Here is a 19,804-nt window from a genome sequence, read left to right as displayed (position 1 = left end):
TTTGGGTATAACCAGTGTATTGGCAGAATGCAGGGTTTCCAACACTGATTTCAGTTATGAATTCATTTCAAGAATATTTCCATACTTAAACTGTGACGACAACAACAACAAGAAGGTACAGTCTTGCCTTAACATACTACTAACTCTAATTCATTTAAAATAACTTGAAAAAAATAGTTGCCATAACATAATTTTATGAGGAATCAACTGTGTTCATAATTATGGTATGAAGTTTGAAGTATGAAGTACATAAAACATTAATGTGAAAAAAAAATTGCACCAATTTCATTTTTATCAGTAATTAACTGAAAAACATGTGTTCATAGTTACGGTAACAGTACGTACCACTTTAAAATTCCTTTTAAATAATATGAAAGACTGAATTTTTAAGAGGAATTAACATAAAAAACTTGTGTTCATTGATATGATAATAAACAAGTTTTTAAGTTGATAATCCATACTTCATTCATTCATTTGTTCCAGCTAAGTTTTCCACATTATCTGAAAGGAATTCTTAATTACCATATTTCTGAAAACACGTTTTAAATTAATTACTCATAAAATTAAAGTTGTTCCAACAATTTTTTTAGACATTATTTAAAAGGAATTTTGAAGTGCAAAAGTAATTATAAGGAGTTTTTACCTGGTAATGAAAAAGTTCAATTCAATACCAATGCTTCTACATAAATAAACAAGACCATCAGCAATAATAGAAGTGATTTTTATACAGTTACTCTTAATGCCTGACACAGGGTTCCCACGGTCATGGAAAACCTGAAAAAGCCATGTAATTTCACAATCATATTTTCCAGGCCTGGAAAAGTCATGGAATCAGTAAAAAATATTCAAACTTTTGGGAAAGTCCTGGAAATTTGTTGTGTTTAATGCAATTGTTGAAGCAATCTAACATGGACAACCTCAACCTCTCTCTCATCTCCTCATTTGTGTATGCAGAAATTATGTTTGAATCTGATGTGTTGCCACGCACAAAATGCCACAAAAAAGATATGGGTGAAGCTAATTTGCTTAGGTTTCAAAGGGTTAATTAATCTGATGAAGCATTTTCATTTTTGCTCATCATGTTTTATTGCATACTGTTTTAAATAGAGATATATAATGAATATAAACATGGCAGATTATGACAGGTCTTAGTTTTCTTTTTGACATTTCAAAAGCACCTGGGAAAAAGCTTAAAGCAAACCCACTGACAGGAGTAAATTTATGTGACTCCCAGTGTCACTATTTTTCAGTTAGATGCCCGCCACTATTGAAAATCCATGAAACAAGATTTCAGCTGGAGGAGCTATAGAGTTCAGGCCCCATATTAGTGCCCTTGCAGACACTTACAAAATCTGAAATAGTACTATATCTAAAACCTGCTTACACACCCACTCGCCTCAAACACTCTCACTCACTCACCATCATACCCACTCCCATACTCACTCCCTCCCCTGTCAGTATGGGAAGGTTGAAATTAATATTGCCACTGCAAGTAATAGTACTACTACTTCTGTTACTGCTGTTACTACTGTTGAAACTGACCGCAGTGGTTCACACTCATACACACAGGACTGATATCATTAAAGGGACTTTGCACTCTGTTAAACTTGGGAGACCTTTTAGAGACATATTAAAGACAAAAGTGTCAAAATCTAAGCAGCAGAGGTCAACATATACCGCCTGTTTTTGAAACTCCACAACGTTTGTAATACAGCCTGTCTGTTAAAAAAACAAAACATTACATCACGGTGATATCATCAGGGGTATTATCTCAGCCTGGACAAAGCTTCACTAGAGCCACAGAAGACATAATACCTCTTTCATTTTCACACAGGAACTGTACTAACTCAGTAGTACTGGTAAAACAAGCAGTTCTATGAAACTGATCTTTGTGTGAAATTCATAGGACAGCTTAAGCGTGAAAGGTGAAGAGAGAGAGAGGGGATGACATGCAGCAAAGGGCTAAGGCCAAAATCAAACCTGCAGCCTCCATACATGAGGCATCCCACCACTTAGCCACCGGGTGCCCCACAACTTTATTTTTTAAATCTAATTTGTGAAATTCTACCATTTTAGTCAATTGAGCACCAGATATTTTCAATCTCCAGGGCTCTTTTTTTGGTCTATTCATGGTATTTGTTAAACAGAAAGAAAAAGAATCAAAATGACAAACAATGTACTCTTATAATGTGTGTGTAATGTGTAAGGATACTATATATATAAATACAACAAACCCTTTTCATGTTTGATTTAGGGCCAATAAGTTTTCATTCCAACCAAAAAACTGAAGCTGATAAATCACCTGCTGTTCACTTGTTGTTTAGAAACCTGCACACATGTCTGGGCTGCCTTCCTTTTTCCACACTCTCTGTACATTCATCATCCACAGGAGGGATGAATTGAGCACTGCGTACTAATATACAAATACACATGTGGTCAGCAGCGTGACAGAGTCTCGTGGTGCTTCCCCACTCACATCCACCTACCAGTGCTGTGGTAAATAACATTCAGCTCAGAGTCGGCGCACATTTATCTGCAACTGTGAAACTTAACAAATAGTCGTTTGGCAGCGCAAAAAAACACAGACGTCTTGAGTTACCCTCCACTTATCTTGATCTTTCTAATTATATCCACGGCATGTGTGTGTGTTAGTGTGTGCCTGTGTACGCAACTGTGTGTTTGACTTTCCTACTTATGCCACAGACAGCTGTTGTTTGTATTGCCCCAAGTGCTCAGACTGACTTTGTAATTAGCCCTATCTGTGTTTTACTTTACTGAAGTGATGAGTGTGTGTGTGTTTGGAGGGGAAAGAAGAGCGACCCTCCCCACATCCCCACATCCAACACCACCGGCACCATCCCAATTCACAACACCCTACCCACCCCCAATCTGCTCTGCAAAGAAACACACACACACACACACACACACACACACACACACACACACACACACACACACACACACACACACACACAGCTCCAGCCAGCAAGACTCGCTCCAACACACACACACACACACACACACACACACACACACACACACACACACACACACACACACAGCTCCAGCCAGCAACAATAGCTCCAACACAGGAGCCATGTTCAAAACAGCTGACATTGAAAAGTGTTAGTTTATGACCTCATTCCAAAAGAACTGAGAACATATGGAGTGTATGTTTGCATGGGATCATACTGAAACAATATTCATCAGTAGCATATCAAAGCTGCTTATACACACAGAAACCTGTTGCCTCAAGCAACAAACTTGCCTGCAAATTTTCCAAAATCTGTCAATAACATGAATTGGGATAGAGTTTTTAACATTATTTTGAAGATTCAAATAGAGAAGTTAAAAGTTGAAAAACACAGACCACATATAGGAAGGTGAGAGAGGAAATCATGGCACGGCATGCATTTTTTTTTTTTTTTTTTTTTTTTTAGTGAGAGGGGGATGGGTGGCTTTTTAGATTGTCCCTCCTCCCTCTTCCTCTGTCTTTTTTTTCCTCTTCCCTCTCATCTTTGTTCAAGGGCTGCCTGGCTAAAACAAGCCGCCCCTGCACACTGAATGAAAGTCATAATAAATGAGTCCAAAGTGGTCGACATGACATTGTCACTGACTGGGAGTTGGTGTGTTTACTTGAGATATTGTATATTATTATTGTGTGGTGGTGGTGTGTTTGAGTGTGTATGTGCTTGTGCTTTAGTGTGTGAGAGTGAAGCATAAGTGTGTGTGTGTGTGTGTGTGTGTTTGTGCGTGTTTGTGCGTGCGTGCGTGCGCGCATGGAAATGAGTGGGTGTGGTGTCAGGGGAGCTGCAGTAAAGTGGACAGAAATGAATGACTAAACACATACATTAAAAAACATATCAAAAGTAAAACTTTTTGTGACAGTATCTCATCATTCTTACGGTTTCATTTAATTTTGCAATAATAAAAGAGTCATGAGAAAATACAATCACCATCATTTTTCCTTCACCCCTTCATCATCATACAAGTGGCCCTGGTCTATCTCCTGGTTTAATGACCCCTGATGACGCACAAACACAATTTCCAACTCCATCTATATGCTGCGGGTAGGCAGACACACAAAGCCTCTCACTGAAAACGCTCTCTCCATCTCCCTCACAAAGCCTGCATGCCTCTCATTTGTAAATCACTTAAAAAGCATGACAAATGTGCATTGGAAGTTTCAGAGCGTCCCTCCTGAAAGCGTTTTCTCCTCTCTCATGTGAACCCTTTCTCCATTACACACTCGTATTGTACTAACTAGGCATATAGCTTGGCGTTAGATGCAAAGTTATGGTCACTTAATTGCCATCAGGGTGGTGGCAGGTCAGTGTGATTTGGCTGATTACATTCAGTGTTTCTAGGAGCGGAGCAGAAAGGAGTTTTGTCATTGTGAAATGATTTGAGAGCAAGAGAGAATGTGAGACTGAAATCCAAAACAATGGAGTCTTGTCCACAACACTAATCCCACAGGAACATTTCTGCCGTAGACTGGGAATTACTGTGTGTTTCGATCATGTGATGGGCCATCGAGCAGCGAGTTACAGCATTTTCTTGTGTGTTTGGGTCTGAACGTAGTCTAAGTTAATGGCCAATAGCAAAGAATTTAAATTGCCACCACAACTGTATTTTACAACGGTGCTTCTGAATAAAACAGCGTATGTCAGCACGATAGCAAATCATCTCACTTATAGAAAAATAGAGGTATTATATTTAAAACATTGTTTTCACAAGGTCTGGGTCACAAAGGGGTCACCAAAAATGTAACCAACATTAAGTAGATTATCTCTCAATGGAGTCACTCCTGTGACACACAAAGGAGCCTTCACTTAAAAAAATACTTTCAGATTTTCAATGGAAAGTCTAAAGTGAAAAAAGGTCATCTATAACATCTATAAAAGCTCTTTAGAGCTGCACCACAATAGCACAGTGACAAAAATACAACAATCAACTGGTGGAAGTTTTACTGGAGGAGAGGTTTGAAGGATGTGTATTACATTCATTAAACTGGACAACCTAAGGCATTCAATGGTGCCAACCATGTCATCATATTTGTCAGGAAGGTGGCTAAACAACGCTCCAAAGTAAAATTTTGTTTAGGGATCACCTGGCATGACTACTTTCAGTTGGGTCCCTCGAACCAGATATCTGAATGAAAATGGGTTCTATGGGTAACCCCAAGTCTCTCTTAATGCACACTTTCCAATTAAAGCTATATATTTGTCTTTTTAAGAAAAAGGACAATATGGAAAACGGATTGCCAACCGTGTATAGATTGATTATACATTACAAGAGGATTACTGTGGAACTCAAAATGGCGACTGTAATGGTATTGGACTATACACATCAGAAAATTAGTAACTTTAACTGAAAAATTTAAAAAATGCATGTCATTAAAGGTACTGTATGTAACTCTAGAGAAAGCAAGTTTGTTGTAGTGTACCATTCCCAGGTTGTCAAAAACTGACGCTTTGGGTTGGTAATCGGACTAGCCCCAACCCAAAGTGTTAGCATTTGACGCTAATCGTATACACATAATCAGTTATTTAATGCTACATAACAATAAAGATTAAAGTTGTGGTTTTCAACCTTTTTGGCTTGTCACCCTTAAGTAAAAGAAGTTTCTACTCTCAGGTCATGTCAAGTGTCAAATACATATTTAGTTCCACCAAAGAGGGTTTTTCCCACAAAACTTCTCAGATGATTTCATTACAAAAAAAAGATATTTGAGGCCCAGAGGGAGAAAATTAGAATTTGTGTGGTTGATTTTTTTTTCTTTTCTCCTATCACATTAATCATCTCACCACCTTGCAGACTGTTTTGTCACTGGCTGGTAGACAAGCCATCCACATCTAATTACACGATTAAAAATATGTAACAATCCACTTTGGAACAATGAAAGCTGTCAACAATGACTGGATGAGTGAGTGTCTGCCTACAGAGCAGACAGTTATTACAGAGACAAGATGAGACTTTGGTGCCAGTCGTCCTTGCATCACAGACAGCATACAAAGTAAGCTGTCCAGTGGGACAATCTCCTAAATACACTGACCCTTAAAGATCCAGTGTGTAGGTTTTAGGGGGATATATTGACAAAAATGATACATAATATTCATAGCTATGTTTTCATTAGTGTATAGTTACCTGAAAATAAAAATCGTTGTGTTTTCCTCACCTTAGAATGAGAAGTATAATCTACATACAGACGGGTCCTCTGTCACGGAGTCTGCCATGTTGTTGTACAGATTCCCAGAACAAAGAAATCAAACACTGACTCTTGATAGGGTCATTCGCATTTTCGTGTTTTAACATTTTAGATTGGCTACTCTAATTCTCTTACATGCTCAGCACACAGTAAGACGTTTCAACTGACTACAACCTGCAACCTTACAGCTAAATGCTACTAAGTAATTCACACTAGACCTTTAACCTCTTTAACATCCTGTAAAATTCACCTAAATTCATCCAAAACGCCTATCCAAGGCATACCCAAAATAAAGTGAAATCTGTTCTCATTTCTTTTTTAGTACATGCTTGTGGTTTTATTTGAAGTGTAACACTCTGAACTTTATCCCCCGAACAGTCAGAATCACTGGAAGGGCCTCTGTCCTTGAGTTATGTAAGTTTAAATACACTGAAATAAAATGTTTTTTGTTTGTTTTGTTTTTACCTTTGCCTGAATATTGCCATGGAAAAAAAGGATGCTGCAGATGACTAGAACTAGGAGGTACTTTAGTAGTAGTAGTAGTAGTTTGCTTTAGTCACAGTGTCTCTATGATCTCTCCTATGTGTTTGTGTTTCACTATTGCTGGGACCTCAGCTCACATTGTGTGTGTGTGTGTGTGTGTGTGTGTGTGTGTGTGTGTGTGTGTGTTTGTGTTCATGCCTTCATTGTCTAATCTACAGAATGCTCTCAGAGGTCTTTAAAGTTGCTGCTATCACCGGAAGTTATGGTTTGCTGTCGCAGATACTTTCTGAAATGCTGAAAGGATTCCTGTACTTTTTAGTGCTTGTCATTGCCAAAAAGGAAAGGTAGGAGGAAAACCTATTTGTAAAAATTAGACACAATATTGAATTATAATTCAATTACATCTCCCATAATAAATGTATCTAATTCACTAACAGTACAGTTACAGCTTCTGCAATATTCATATGTCACTGTCAGTTTGCTAACCTATTTTATTTCTTTATCAGGTCACCTGTGACCACGCTGACACTGTGAATTATGTCTCTTATAGTTTGTTGTTATATTAAAGATTTACAGTCATGTGAAATAACAACAAAAAGTTTCTCGTTATCAAACAACTTGGCTGCTAAGCAATTGTTGCCACCCAGATAAAAGTGTAGCACATTGCCCATAGAGGAATCATGTTGCACAGCCATTTACTTCTGTGTGAAACTCCCCCAGGACACGAGGCGTGCTCTTTATTCTCATGAGCCATAAAATACAGTAGGGAAGTCTGAGCTGTTGCTTTCACTTCACCTTTTCAGTGTTATCTCCGTCTTAATGAGACGTTTAAAAATCCGGTGCTAATGGTTTATGTATAAATGTATGTATGATTCACGTTCTCCCTGCGCTCAGCACACAGAAAGGGAAATAAGAGATAAGTTAGTCAGATCTATACGCTGTTTGAAGAGGAGCAGTACCTCTTACGCTGACAATTTAAACTGATACGGCGATCGCATCTTCATGATTCACCCATAAATATGCTGAAATGAAAAATTAATGAGGTATACTTTGTCAAAGGATAAATTATTTATCTCGGCACGAGGTTTCAACACCTCCATTAAGCGTCTGGTCACTCCCTGCAGGACTGTTATCTATTCTACTTCACCACAACACACGCAGTGAGAGGATTTTACATCACATCAAAGTTTACAGCCTTCATTTCTGCACTTTGGTGTCTTTGTCTTCCATACACGAATGCACACTCTGCTCCCACCGCCACCACCACCACCCTTGTGTCTTTGTATGAGACCCCTGCCTCATCCCTATTGTCATGTTAATTACCTGTTTGCTCTGTTTTGCAGGAGCCCACCATCCATCAAAGCATCTCACAGCTTTTCATCTCACACAGTGCATCTCTACCTGTAATTAGGTTTGGGCGAGGGAGAAGATGGATTTTGTTAGCACCCTGCAGAGGAAAAAGAAGACATTAGGAAGTCTCCATGGCTGTTCTGAGACCAGCCTTTAATGGTGTCTAATTGATCTGAGCTGTCACGGGGCCATGGCTTCATGTGGTAGGAAGCTGATTATCCTTATGTGTCATCCTCAGTGCATGAGCATTAGCTCAGCGTGCTGGCTTTTACAGTCAGATAAGGTGGGTGCACGCATACAGGTGTGCATGCGCCTGTGATTATGTGCATCTGTGTCGGTAAAAAAGAACTACAAATTTGATGTACTCTGCATCTGTGTGACTAAAAGGCAGGGGGATGGGATCTGGTTTGTGCCTGTGTCTATATGCATTGCATTAAGGCGGTCACAGATTACTGCTGTGTGTACAAAGGGTGACTGTGTGTATTTTTATGAGTGTGTATGCATGTTTGTACATATAGTGGCTGAGGAGAGGCTGTGCTGCGGTCAGAATAATTTAACATCCAGATGTGCGGAAGCTTGAGGGAAATCGATATGGAGGATGGCTCCAGAGCAGGTGATGAGCATACTGTCATAATGCAGTAAGGATGGAGAGGGATTAATATTTAACAGTAATCTGGACTGAACAGATGGCCGTTCATGAAGACATTGAGGAGTGTGAGGATGAATTTACATCGAGGCAAGTAACCACAGCAAGCAGTAATATAGTAGTCAAAATAAATTGAAATAATAACTGGTGTTTGGGTAATACTTAAGATTGCAGCCTGCAAATTGCTCTGTCATCATTTAGTGTAGTTATTCTCAAAGTGGGGTCAGTGGCACTCTGTCAGGGGGTCCCTGACAGTTTTATAAATTGATTAATTAAAATCATGACGACATAAAAATATATTATTATATTATAATTTGAATGTTATGTTATGATCATAATTTTTATTTATGTATATGAAGAATTAAGTAGGCTAATGTCTTACATATGTCTTACTATGTATGCAAGAGTGAAACTTTCTCCTGATACATGTTTTTTTTTTGTGTGTGTGTATGTATGTGCGCGCACACATGTATGTATGTGTGCATGTGTACATTCAGAAATGCAGTTCAGCTGAGCCCTTTGCTCTCTATTTTGGCCGGGTAGCGTTTAAAAATTTACAGTACCAGAACCAATACCAATATCATTAAAGTGATTCTGATACTAACAGAGTACTTCATTTGATACCAAAAAAGTGTATCCAGTGGTGCATGATTTGGCCATACTTGCAAACGTTTTGGTGGCATCTCAGCACGCTGAACTGCCAACTCTGTTGATATGCTGTGCTTGACATCACTGCACCACAGACTGTATGAGTTGTAGCTGCTGCTGTGGGAGTGTGAGCTCCGTGTTTGGGACAGTTGGTAGCAGTCCGCACGGCTGCACTGAACCTATGTCAGGGATAAATGGCGTAAAAAGGCATGACTGCAGGTATCATTGACGGGAGGCGTTTTGATACTATTTGGTACTGTTTTTTTTGGGTCGACATCAATAGCCAGCCATAGTTGACATGGTGCAAATATTTTGAATACATTTCAAATATATTTCCAATACATTTCCAATACATTTCTCCTGTGCCTTTCTATCAAATATAAATATAAAAAGAGAAGTATGTATGTCCCTTGAAATTATTTGCTGGGACGTACATGAAGAATTCATTGGTATGTTGTCTATCGTTAAGGGGTCCTTGGCTGAAGAAAGATTGAGAACTTTTGATAGTGTATACAAAGTATCAATAGAATGCAAATTATAACAGAGAAGGAAAAGTGAGGGAATGGGGGGATGAGTGTTTTGTGTTTAAGGGGGTCTTAGAATGAGAATTTTTTTTAATTACAGAATAACTCTTTAAAAAATGAGTTCATTTTTATTTATTTTTTATAAAAGAAATTGAAATGATGTATAGTTTGGCTCCTTTTCATCAAATGGTAGGTAGGCTAAAAGTATGTAGGCTAAATCTGTAAACCCTGGTTGTGCCTTGTAATTATTAAATATGTGTTGGGTAATTCAAGTACATACCAAAATGCAAATGTTGTTGCATTCTTGTCTTGAACCTTTAGGTGCCCAGTAACTTACCTGCCGACCTACCTATCTATATTCCTACCATATTACATTGTAACTTGTGGGCTGCAATGTAAAGCCTTATTCATCTTGTCATCGAAAGCATGTTATTGAAAAGATTAGATTACATCAGAGATCAGATTACATGACTACCTTAGAACAACCCTGATTATATTACAAGTACTTAATCAGAGAAGTCTCATCATTAGTGTCTCTTTATTACTGTGCATGTGTGTGTGTGTATATATATATATATATTATATGGAAGGGAATGCAAAAATAATTTTCTGTATGTGTTTACTTCCTCGTGTTCTGCACTGTAGGGACGTCCATGCTGCTCTGCTGACCTTCAGCATGAAATGAAAAGTGTCTGATGCCTCTGGTGTGTTCGGAGGGGCTTTCTCTTTTCCGAAGATGGACAGCCATGCATTATTGATTACAAAACACTCCTGCAATGCTATTTCATCTTTCCAGCACAGCTGACCATGAATCCGGCTTTACTTTTTTTTTTGCAGATTTAGTTTGTTTTATAATGCGTGCAACTCTTTGATTGTCCGAATGATAGAAGGGAGGGTAGTGCTGCACTCTCACCCCCCCCCCCCCCCCCCCCCCCCCACCCCCACCTCCTCCCCCTATAACAGCCAGTGGGAGGCTAAATGTTAGATATGCAGAAACAACTTCACATCCTGCTACACAGCACGCTGACAGAGAATTGCACAAGACAAAAGACAAAGGTAGGCAGAGACAAACCTATGTGGAACAATAGGAGGTTGAAATACAGGCTAATGGTTATCACACCAACTCTGTCACACATAAAGGCATTTCTTTCACTTTATTTTGAGCTTCCTGGTACAGCACTTATTTAAACACACACACTGAGAGACACTTTGTGTACATACGCATGTCAAGCACAAGATTGTTTCTACAGTGCGTATTGCACATCCTGTGTATATACACACACCTCACTGAACATTTTATGTTTGTATATTCTAAACCATACGCTCTAATTTCTGTCTCACTGCACTCATGTTACTTTGCACAACCTGCAGTCTGTTGACAATATCTCATTGTAATTCTTATTAATTCTGCTGTCAATTACTGACTGTGAGATGTTAAATATTCATTTGCTCCCTTATTCATATTCTATATTTTTTCCTGGCTCCTCTTTTGTTGTTGCAACATTTCACATTCAACAATCATAAAAGGTTGGTTGTATTTTATGTTTATTGTGTCTTGAATTTTCAGAAAAAAAACATTTGTCAAAAGCTTCTTCACTAAAGCAGAGACCCAGCAGACCAATGAGTGTTGCTGAGCGTGGCCTTACCTCCCTGGTCCCCTGTTGAGTTTGGTCACAGGGGAGAGAACGCCCATGGCGACCGCGGCTGTCAGATGCTGTTTCCATGATGCCGAAGAATGATTGGTTTCATGGATCCGGACGGTGCTCTCCAACAGCACATGGGGACCCTTGCCCACACCTGGGAGAAGAAACACTGGCAGGATGTGAAATGTTACTGAACAAGGTCATTCCATGGGTCATTGTGAGACGTGTCACCCGTCTCCTGACGACATCAAGGAATTTACAGCCCGGCCTCGTGCTACATGTGGAGAATATTGTGTCTGAATTTCCTCCTTTGTTTGAGAGGGGAGTCTGACTTAGGCTTTGTCTGCCTCTGCGTGAGGTGGTGGTGAATCTGCAGACAACAATGTCCTGGTTTGAAAAGGGAAACGTACAAGCCAAAATCAGCAAGGACACCCTCCAGGCAATGGTTGGTCCTGTTCTAACCGGGAACAGTCTGGTGTCTTTAAATTGCAGTAGAAGCTTCTGATTGCATGGGAGTTTTTCACCAGATACCTCATCTGCAAAGTGCTGCAAACAAGCACCGCATTTTCAAGTCTGACTCATGTCTAGCCTAGTCTGTGGAAAAGCGCAGCCAGTATCATTGATGTCAGTGCTGTTGGTGAGGCTTGTTAGCGTGAATGACAAGGCTAGAGATGTGACTCAACAACAGCAGCTCCCTCACTCTCTGTCTCCCTCTCAGCACGTTTTCCACAACATGACTTTAGCATGTTTCCGACAGAGGTGCGCTTCCTGACAATCCCACTCCCAGAGCCCACGACAATTTTAATGATTGATCACTTGCCTTTTGGCAGCGGTGAGAGGGAAGAGAGCAGACCGCAGAGTGAAAAAGAAAAGGAGAGGGAGGAAAGAGGGGCGTGGACAATCCCACAAGGTCAGAGTGATGTCCAGTCTTTTGTTTTCAATGGTGAGATCAGTGGCCTGTGCAGCCGCGAGGGGACAGGCAGAGTAACTGGCGGCCTGGCAGGAACAGATGTTCTTACACAATGAACATGCATTTGGTTGGTTGCTTATTCACTAAAAGGCACAGAGGCTGACTTCCCGTTTTTAGAAACAAAGAAGAACACAGCAAAGAGTCACGGCTTTCCACCTGTAGGCCTGTATCAGGGAAAAATGTTGCTGAGGCAATCATGCTCATATAAAGTATGATTTACGTCCTGCTAAAGATACATCCACACAACAGATGGGCATCTATTTATGGGCATGATTATACGTTTAAAATGCACATAATCCGGGTGTGTGTTTGAGGGTCAAACACTTTTTTTTTCTCTTGAAAAAGATCACTGATCTGAACTAGTCAAACTGGTCCTACCTGATTAAACATGGGTTCAATGAATAAATAAATATTTGGACATTAAGTGTGCACTAGAGGATGTTTCTTTAATGATTTGCTGAAGCATTATACTACAATGCATGTGCATGCAGAGATCATATATATATATATATATATATATATATATATATATATATATATATATATAAAATGCACATTATGTCACTGCACAAAACTACTGTGTAGTATGGCACATGTGCATAAGCGTTGATTTTGGGGGGTGCAGGGGATTCGTCCCAATATTCAGAACATTTGCATTAGCAAAATTAAATTAATATTTCCACTATTAATTGATGAAGAAAACACACACATTTGTGCATTGTGCATAACGCTCACTAGAATGCAGGAAAATTAGCCGGTGGAGAACTTTCATATGTTTCCTCCCCAAATTGAAACGAAATGTGCACCCTTGCTTTTGTGCCATATAGTATGCATTTCTGGACGCAGTGTTCTGAATGGAATATTTAATAATATGGAATATTGTCAAACTTGTTTTGAAGCAAAAACAATGAATGTAAATTGAGAGAAATAACATCTGATGAACAAGAAATATGCAAAGTGCACCAAACAATTGTCCTAGCAGTTTAAGCTGTAAAAATGTGAAAGTGAAAATTGTTTTTTCAGTGAAACTAAACCTGTGTTTTTGGGGATGCTGCACCTTATGAAATGTGGAGAATCTATCTATCTATCTATCTATCTATCTGTCTGTCTGTCTGTCTGTCTGCCCGTCTGTGTCTATCTGTCTATCTATCTGTCTAGTGGTAACAGTAAGCTAACTCTTTGAAAAACAATGCAGTTGCTGTGTAGAGCAGGTGCGGGTCCGATACACAAGGATAATCAAAACATTAACAAAGGTCCGCACACTGGAGCTTCCTTAAGTACAATGTTTTGGCACAAGCATGAAGAATAGCATGAGCTCTAAACATCACCTGTGGATGTGCCAAAGAACAGTAACCTGTGGTCCATCAGATGGAACATGCAGGTTTCAACCAACGTCACTTCATTGTAATTAGGAGGCACTGAATGATAATAATACACTCCCATCACATGAGCTGACACCGTAGCCTGCAGTAGACACGTTTAACAACAGATCTAAATGTTCCTGACTTTTTCGTTTTTGACGATGTGAAAATTAATGATTTTTCACTAGTGGTGAGATCTAATGGAGCCCTGTGGGATGTATTAAAGATAATAGAACAATGAACCCACACAAATTAATACGTGCAGTTTTTCAAGCACCCTGGACATCCACGCTCACTCATTCTTCTTTTATTTTATCCCACAGCTCCCTAATGGTCTGTAATCTATATATAGCGTCCCTGTCTGTATCAATTAAAAACATACATTCCGTGACTTCCTGCCATTGTGAATGTAGCCTACTGTATGAGAGAGATGTTATCATACCAACACCAGATTACAAACACTCAAGGAAAAGCATCTAAAATGAGACATGGAACCAGTCTGAAACATCAAAGTCATCCTGTGTGGGTGTGTGAGCTGCCAGTTGGTCTTTCAGTTGGAATTTTAGATCAATTTCAAGTGTTAGGTAGGATGTTTATCGCATGGGTATACCAATTCGCTGGATATCATTAACTCTTTCGGATCCAGGGGAGGTTTGAGTGAAACACATCTTTCAGGCAGTTGAGATCACAAACACAGCCCTATACAGGAACACCAGCTCAGCTTGTTGGCATCTCTGGGATTATTGGCCTATAAATGACCGAAGCTATTCATAACTCACTGCCTCCCTCTGCTGGTGTTGACTGGATAGTAAAGTTATTTTACAACTATGCCCTAAACCTTCTTGCAAAAAAAAAAAAAAATCAATATGCTATTGTTTATGGCACTTTGTTGTGAGTGCAGGACTATAATATCAAACTTTATGAGATTTTTATGTCTAATACTTTAAGGGACTTAAACTATGTCCTGGGTTAATTTATCATACAGTATGTTATGGTATTTTATATTTCCTATGGTGTCAGTAATATTCCACTATTATCTCTACAATACGAGTCCCTGGCAATTAATACTGAGTTACTTTGCGATGTTTTCTTCCACCAGAACTGCCCATTAATGTTTGTCTTGGGAATTGTGTGTGTTTGTAATAGTTTACTTATGGTATTTTATTTACTCTGTATCTTAAAGTTTAGATTAAGATTAGTCCAGATTAATTTGCTATAAGGTTGCGGGCAAAATTTAGTGACGGGCCCCTATTGCTCCCCTTGTTAAACTGAAAATGATTTAGGAATATTCACTGTTTATAGTTAACATATGGTTGGTTAATAGTGATATTTTATATCGAAATAATTTCAATAAGGCCTGATATATCCCATATGTAGCCTGTATGTTGCTAAATTATTTTTATGGGAGGATATGCCTTTTTATCGATTATTTTACTACCACAAAAAAAGTACTAAACTCACACTGAAGGTGCATTTTCTTTAGATATGTTATTTATTATTTCATCATAATTATGGGTCAGCTCACTCCCTTATCAGTAAAACAAAAGTTGTTTTGTGTGCACCTGAAGATGCCTGTGCGATAAACCAAACGGTAGATGTCTCCCTACTCCATGCAGCTGTGTGTCTTCATGGGGACGGTGCTGTCTACAGATGACCGAGTCGCCATTTTGAAAAGCAAATCGTTCACAGCACACCCGCCCTGAGTACTGGAACTATGCCGCGGGGCCGGCCTCGCAAATTGAACAGAGTTAAAAGCAGCGACGAAACAGGTAACAAGTACCAAAATGCAACGAATAAAAAATACAAATTATGGGCTATCCAAATAACGTGTTATTGTTTGGACAAACATCTCTGTATCGCATATAATAACACTTCAATGTAGTGTATATAGTCCCCGGATATAGTATTGCGGGTGGGCTTTGCTTTGTGCTGCGAAGGAGTGATTGAGGCGGAATGATATTAATAACGTTTCGGTGGCTCTTCTTATTGGCTTCCAGTCTAAATTGGTGTCCACGAGGGGAAGAACCGCGGTCTCGTGTAGTGTTAGTTATTGTGCGGTTTTTACACTTTATTTCGTTACACTTAGTTATTCGTTGTTAGCTTGTTGTTGCTAACTAGCTCGCTTTGCTACCGTTAGCTTTGTAAGCTAACACGCCAAAATGTTGGCCATTGTTTTGATCCTGAGAGGCTCTGTAGCGAGGCTGTCTAGCTGCTCAGGGTCCAGCTGTGAAAACGTTTGCCAGAGAAAGCTGTCACATTCACGCATGAACATGGTCCTAAACAAGTGTTTATATACGCTATAGAGATGTGTCATGGGTGTGGTGTGTTGTCGTTTTGGTGTCATCGGAATACTGTATAATTTAGCTCCGTTATCATGACTCGATAGACACAGTAAAGGGATAACTTCAGTGGTACATAAACCACATGATATCGCTGATGGGTATACTGTAGTTTACTGTAGAAACAAAACCGCCTCACGTTAGCGTTCAATAGAGATCTCACATCGAGTCTGTTTACCTATCCTGTATTGAAGTGTTGCATACATATGTGTATATCTTTGTGTGCACACGTGTATGTGTGTAGGTCTATGCATGTTTCATAATAACTGTTCTTGTGTTTTTCTTTTGGCCAGCACTTTGCCATTTTGCTTGAAAAGTGTTCTACAAATTACGTGAACTATATTATTATTATTATTATTATTATTATTATTATTATTATTATTATTATTATTATCATACGTCAGTGATATACCGTCTCAGAAATGCCTGAGACAGTGACAGCAAAGATGGGCGTGTGGAACCAAACTGTTGAGTGTCTGCATGAGAAACACAACAGGTTCACAGATGAACATTACATGATAGAAACCTCTTTTACATAAGATTACAAATGCATTTTTATAAATGCATTTACATCCATTATTTACTCAAACCTTACTTTTAGTGTGTTTTTTTTTTTTTTTAACATAGACTACTGTATTAGTTAAATACAGCAACCCAACACAATAACCATCTATACTTTTGGGTGATATGACTATATTTTAGGGACTGTTTGTTATTAATGAGAAGGACGGCGGTGGTGCAAAAAGGGGAGGCATGTCAAGTTTTTTGAAGGACTGGGGAGGGAACAATGTTTTTAATTTTAGCTTGGGGGAAGGGTTATTCAACTTTACATGGCTGTATTTTGCATTTATTTGATGATTTTCAAATCATTTAGCATAGCCGGAAACTGAAAACCAGAAATTATTATTAATCGTCCTTGAAAACACATCAGGAGGGATGAACGCTTCCGGCAAAAAACAAACAAAAACAAAACAAGTTTAAAATAAAATTTAATCAGAATCACTTTATTATACATGTCTTATTATTTTTTTTGCCACAAATAAACTAACCAGCATGCAAAGCAAGACTAAAAAAAACAAAACCTTGAACCCTAGGATTTCATCTGAAACTTTTTACTTTAAACTTTTAATTTTGAATCATCAAACGGTACATTTTGAAAATCTAAAAACTAATTTACAATTAGGGAGGGCCAAGCATACATTAAACCAGTCACTCAAGGAAAAATATTTGTAGATTCGGAAAGGTTCAAAATAAAAACCAAAAAATGATGTCACCCCCCATCCTTGTCTGATAAATTAAGAATAGCCCCTGAAGAGTATGTTTAACAATAAAACCTAAAAATGCCTAGTAACAGAAAAATACCAGCAGGCTGAATTCAGAATTATTGCTGTCAGAGTTAGCGTTGTTGAAGATTAAGCTTCTGTTCAGTGTTGTACTGTGTAATTTTACAGATACATTATATGGACCCCAGGAAGTTATTGCCAAAGCTACAACTAAAGGGGATGCCAGTAAACAAACAATACAACTCAAAGTAATGTAACAAACCTTCCCTTGCATTGTTTGGTCATATTTTTCTGTAGTAAAGCAGTCTTATCCCATTTAATTCTGAAACTGCCTTAGTGCCTTAACCCCACTTTGAGAAACACTGAACACACGGATGCTAAATCAGTGTGTGCGTGCTTTGTGTATAACCACATCAGTATCTGCCAAAACTAAATTCCAGCTAGCGATATTATAATGCATATATAAAAATTAAGTTTCATAAACACAATGCCACTAAACGCAGCACTTATGTAACTGAAGTACCAAATGCACTGTTTCATGTACTTCAGTTATTCTTTTCATGAGAAAGCCTCTTGAACCAAATTAAGACATTTAAGTGTTCTCACTTACACTCCATCAAATGCAGATCCCAGTGACAATAAGGCGGAAGGTTTCAGCGATGGAGAGCTCAAGGACAAGAAGTGCTCAATATGTTCCCAGATCTGCACCACTGGGAGCCAGCTGCAGAAGCATCTCCGTGAACACGAGATCAACGACAAGGTAAGAGCAGCACGCAAGTGTCGGCAGTCATAGCCATAACTCATTTTTACACTATTTGTCCTTTGTGTAGGAAGACAATGTCGGAAGAGTATGCTTTCCTTCATCAGCACATGTAATCGTCTTCTTGTTGTGATTCCACACATACACGTCTTGAATCTGGCCAGCTGAACCACAGCCACTTCGTGGTCACATTATTGTTATAATTAGCCTCTCTTAGCAGCTGATTGCTTTTTTTTTTTCAACCCACTGAAACTTGAGCGAAGGGCTTCAAAAACATAGAGGAATATTAAGAAATGATAAAAAAAAATTGCTATAAATTAGAAAAAAGTACAAGAAAATAAGTTTAAAAACATGAAATAAGAGAATTACCTGAAAATAAGTAAAAACAAACAAAAAAAAAACAAGAACATAACAAAGCAAACAAGCAAATGGCCTTGAAAAAAATGCTTATAAAATTAGAACAATAAATGCAATTATTATCATAAATAGTTTTCCCTGGTCTATTTCTTTTTTTTCCCTAAGCAGTTTTTTTTTTACAGAGTTTTTTAAAATTGTAAATCTACTAATTTATTGCAATTTGTTGAGCTTATTTTTTTCTTATTAGTTTCTTATTTATTTTCCCCAGTGTTTTTAAAAAGAATTAAAACCACTTTGCTCAGTGTTCAAAGGTTTAAATACCTAAGAAAGGCATCTGAAAGCAGCACAAGAAAACTAATTATGCTCCAGGTTTCAAAGGGTTAAAGTCACATTCAGATTAATGCTTTCAGTGCTTTGATTTAGAAATTACATTTCAGACATGATCCATCAAACAAAATATTTATGGAGTAATTGCGTTACAGTATTTGCAGTGTACCAATGGGGGATTATTAAGGATGTTTGCTATTTGACCTTCAGTTTTCTTTGAAAAGGCTGATATTTCATATTTAAGACAGCCAGAAAGTTCAGGAAGATGCTGTGATACAATGCAAAGACAGGAACCACGTCATGCATCCCAGCAGTTTTCACAGTGCAGCTCTGGTTGATGTATACAGGCATTTGAGCCCAGTTCAAACCAAAGACTTGTGATGAGACGAGTTGAAACATGCAAGTATCTGCAATGTGCCAGTGAGCAACGTTCTGAAAACCTGCCTGTTCACACCAATGCAATTAGATGAGAAGATGTATCATCTCCATAGCAACAACTCTCTGTACTTCTGTTCTGATTGCCAGCTTTTCAGGCTTATTTTCTGAGTGAATATAATTTATAGCTTCTTGAAATATGAATGGAGATAGTGATCGTGAACAGTTACTTTCTAGTGATGAAACGGTGAAAACACGAATTGACCTTGCAGTGCACTTGTATGCACAACAAAAACTCGACACTTTACGTGATAAGAGGACACTCCACTTGTCATATCCACCAGAGTATGATGCAGGTGATGAGGATAACTAACCTGCTGGAGTGGTTAAGAGCCACAGCTACAGGCTGGATTTGGGCCAAGCTGGTGGCTCACAGTGAAAAGCAGGTGTCCTGGATTTTTCAGCTCAGATGATTTTTCACAATGTGGATGTTTAAAGCTGCTGTAGATGCCATTGTTTCTGTCGTTAAC

General features: G+C 38.6%; 1 protein-coding gene across 1 annotated transcript in view; it reads left to right on the top strand.

The window, feature by feature from the left end:
- The first annotated feature begins 15,520 nt into the window (after positions 1-15,520).
- Positions 15,521-19,804, top strand: part of LOC121945583 (zinc finger protein 236-like) — a 61,051-nt gene continuing 56,767 nt past the window's right edge. The window contains exons 1-2 of the mRNA XM_042489830.1: positions 15,521-15,602; positions 18,082-18,215. Coding sequence (XP_042345764.1) covers positions 15,548-15,602; positions 18,082-18,215 — 189 coding nt within the window. The 5' untranslated portion in view covers positions 15,521-15,547. The remainder of the gene's footprint in view (positions 15,603-18,081; positions 18,216-19,804) is intronic.

This window comes from Plectropomus leopardus, chromosome 7 (genome assembly GCF_008729295.1).
Source record: "Plectropomus leopardus isolate mb chromosome 7, YSFRI_Pleo_2.0, whole genome shotgun sequence".
NCBI classification, from domain to species: domain Eukaryota; kingdom Metazoa; phylum Chordata; class Actinopteri; order Perciformes; family Serranidae; genus Plectropomus; species Plectropomus leopardus.
Note: the sequence above shows the minus strand (reverse complement) of the source record. Positions and strands in the feature narration are given on the sequence as shown.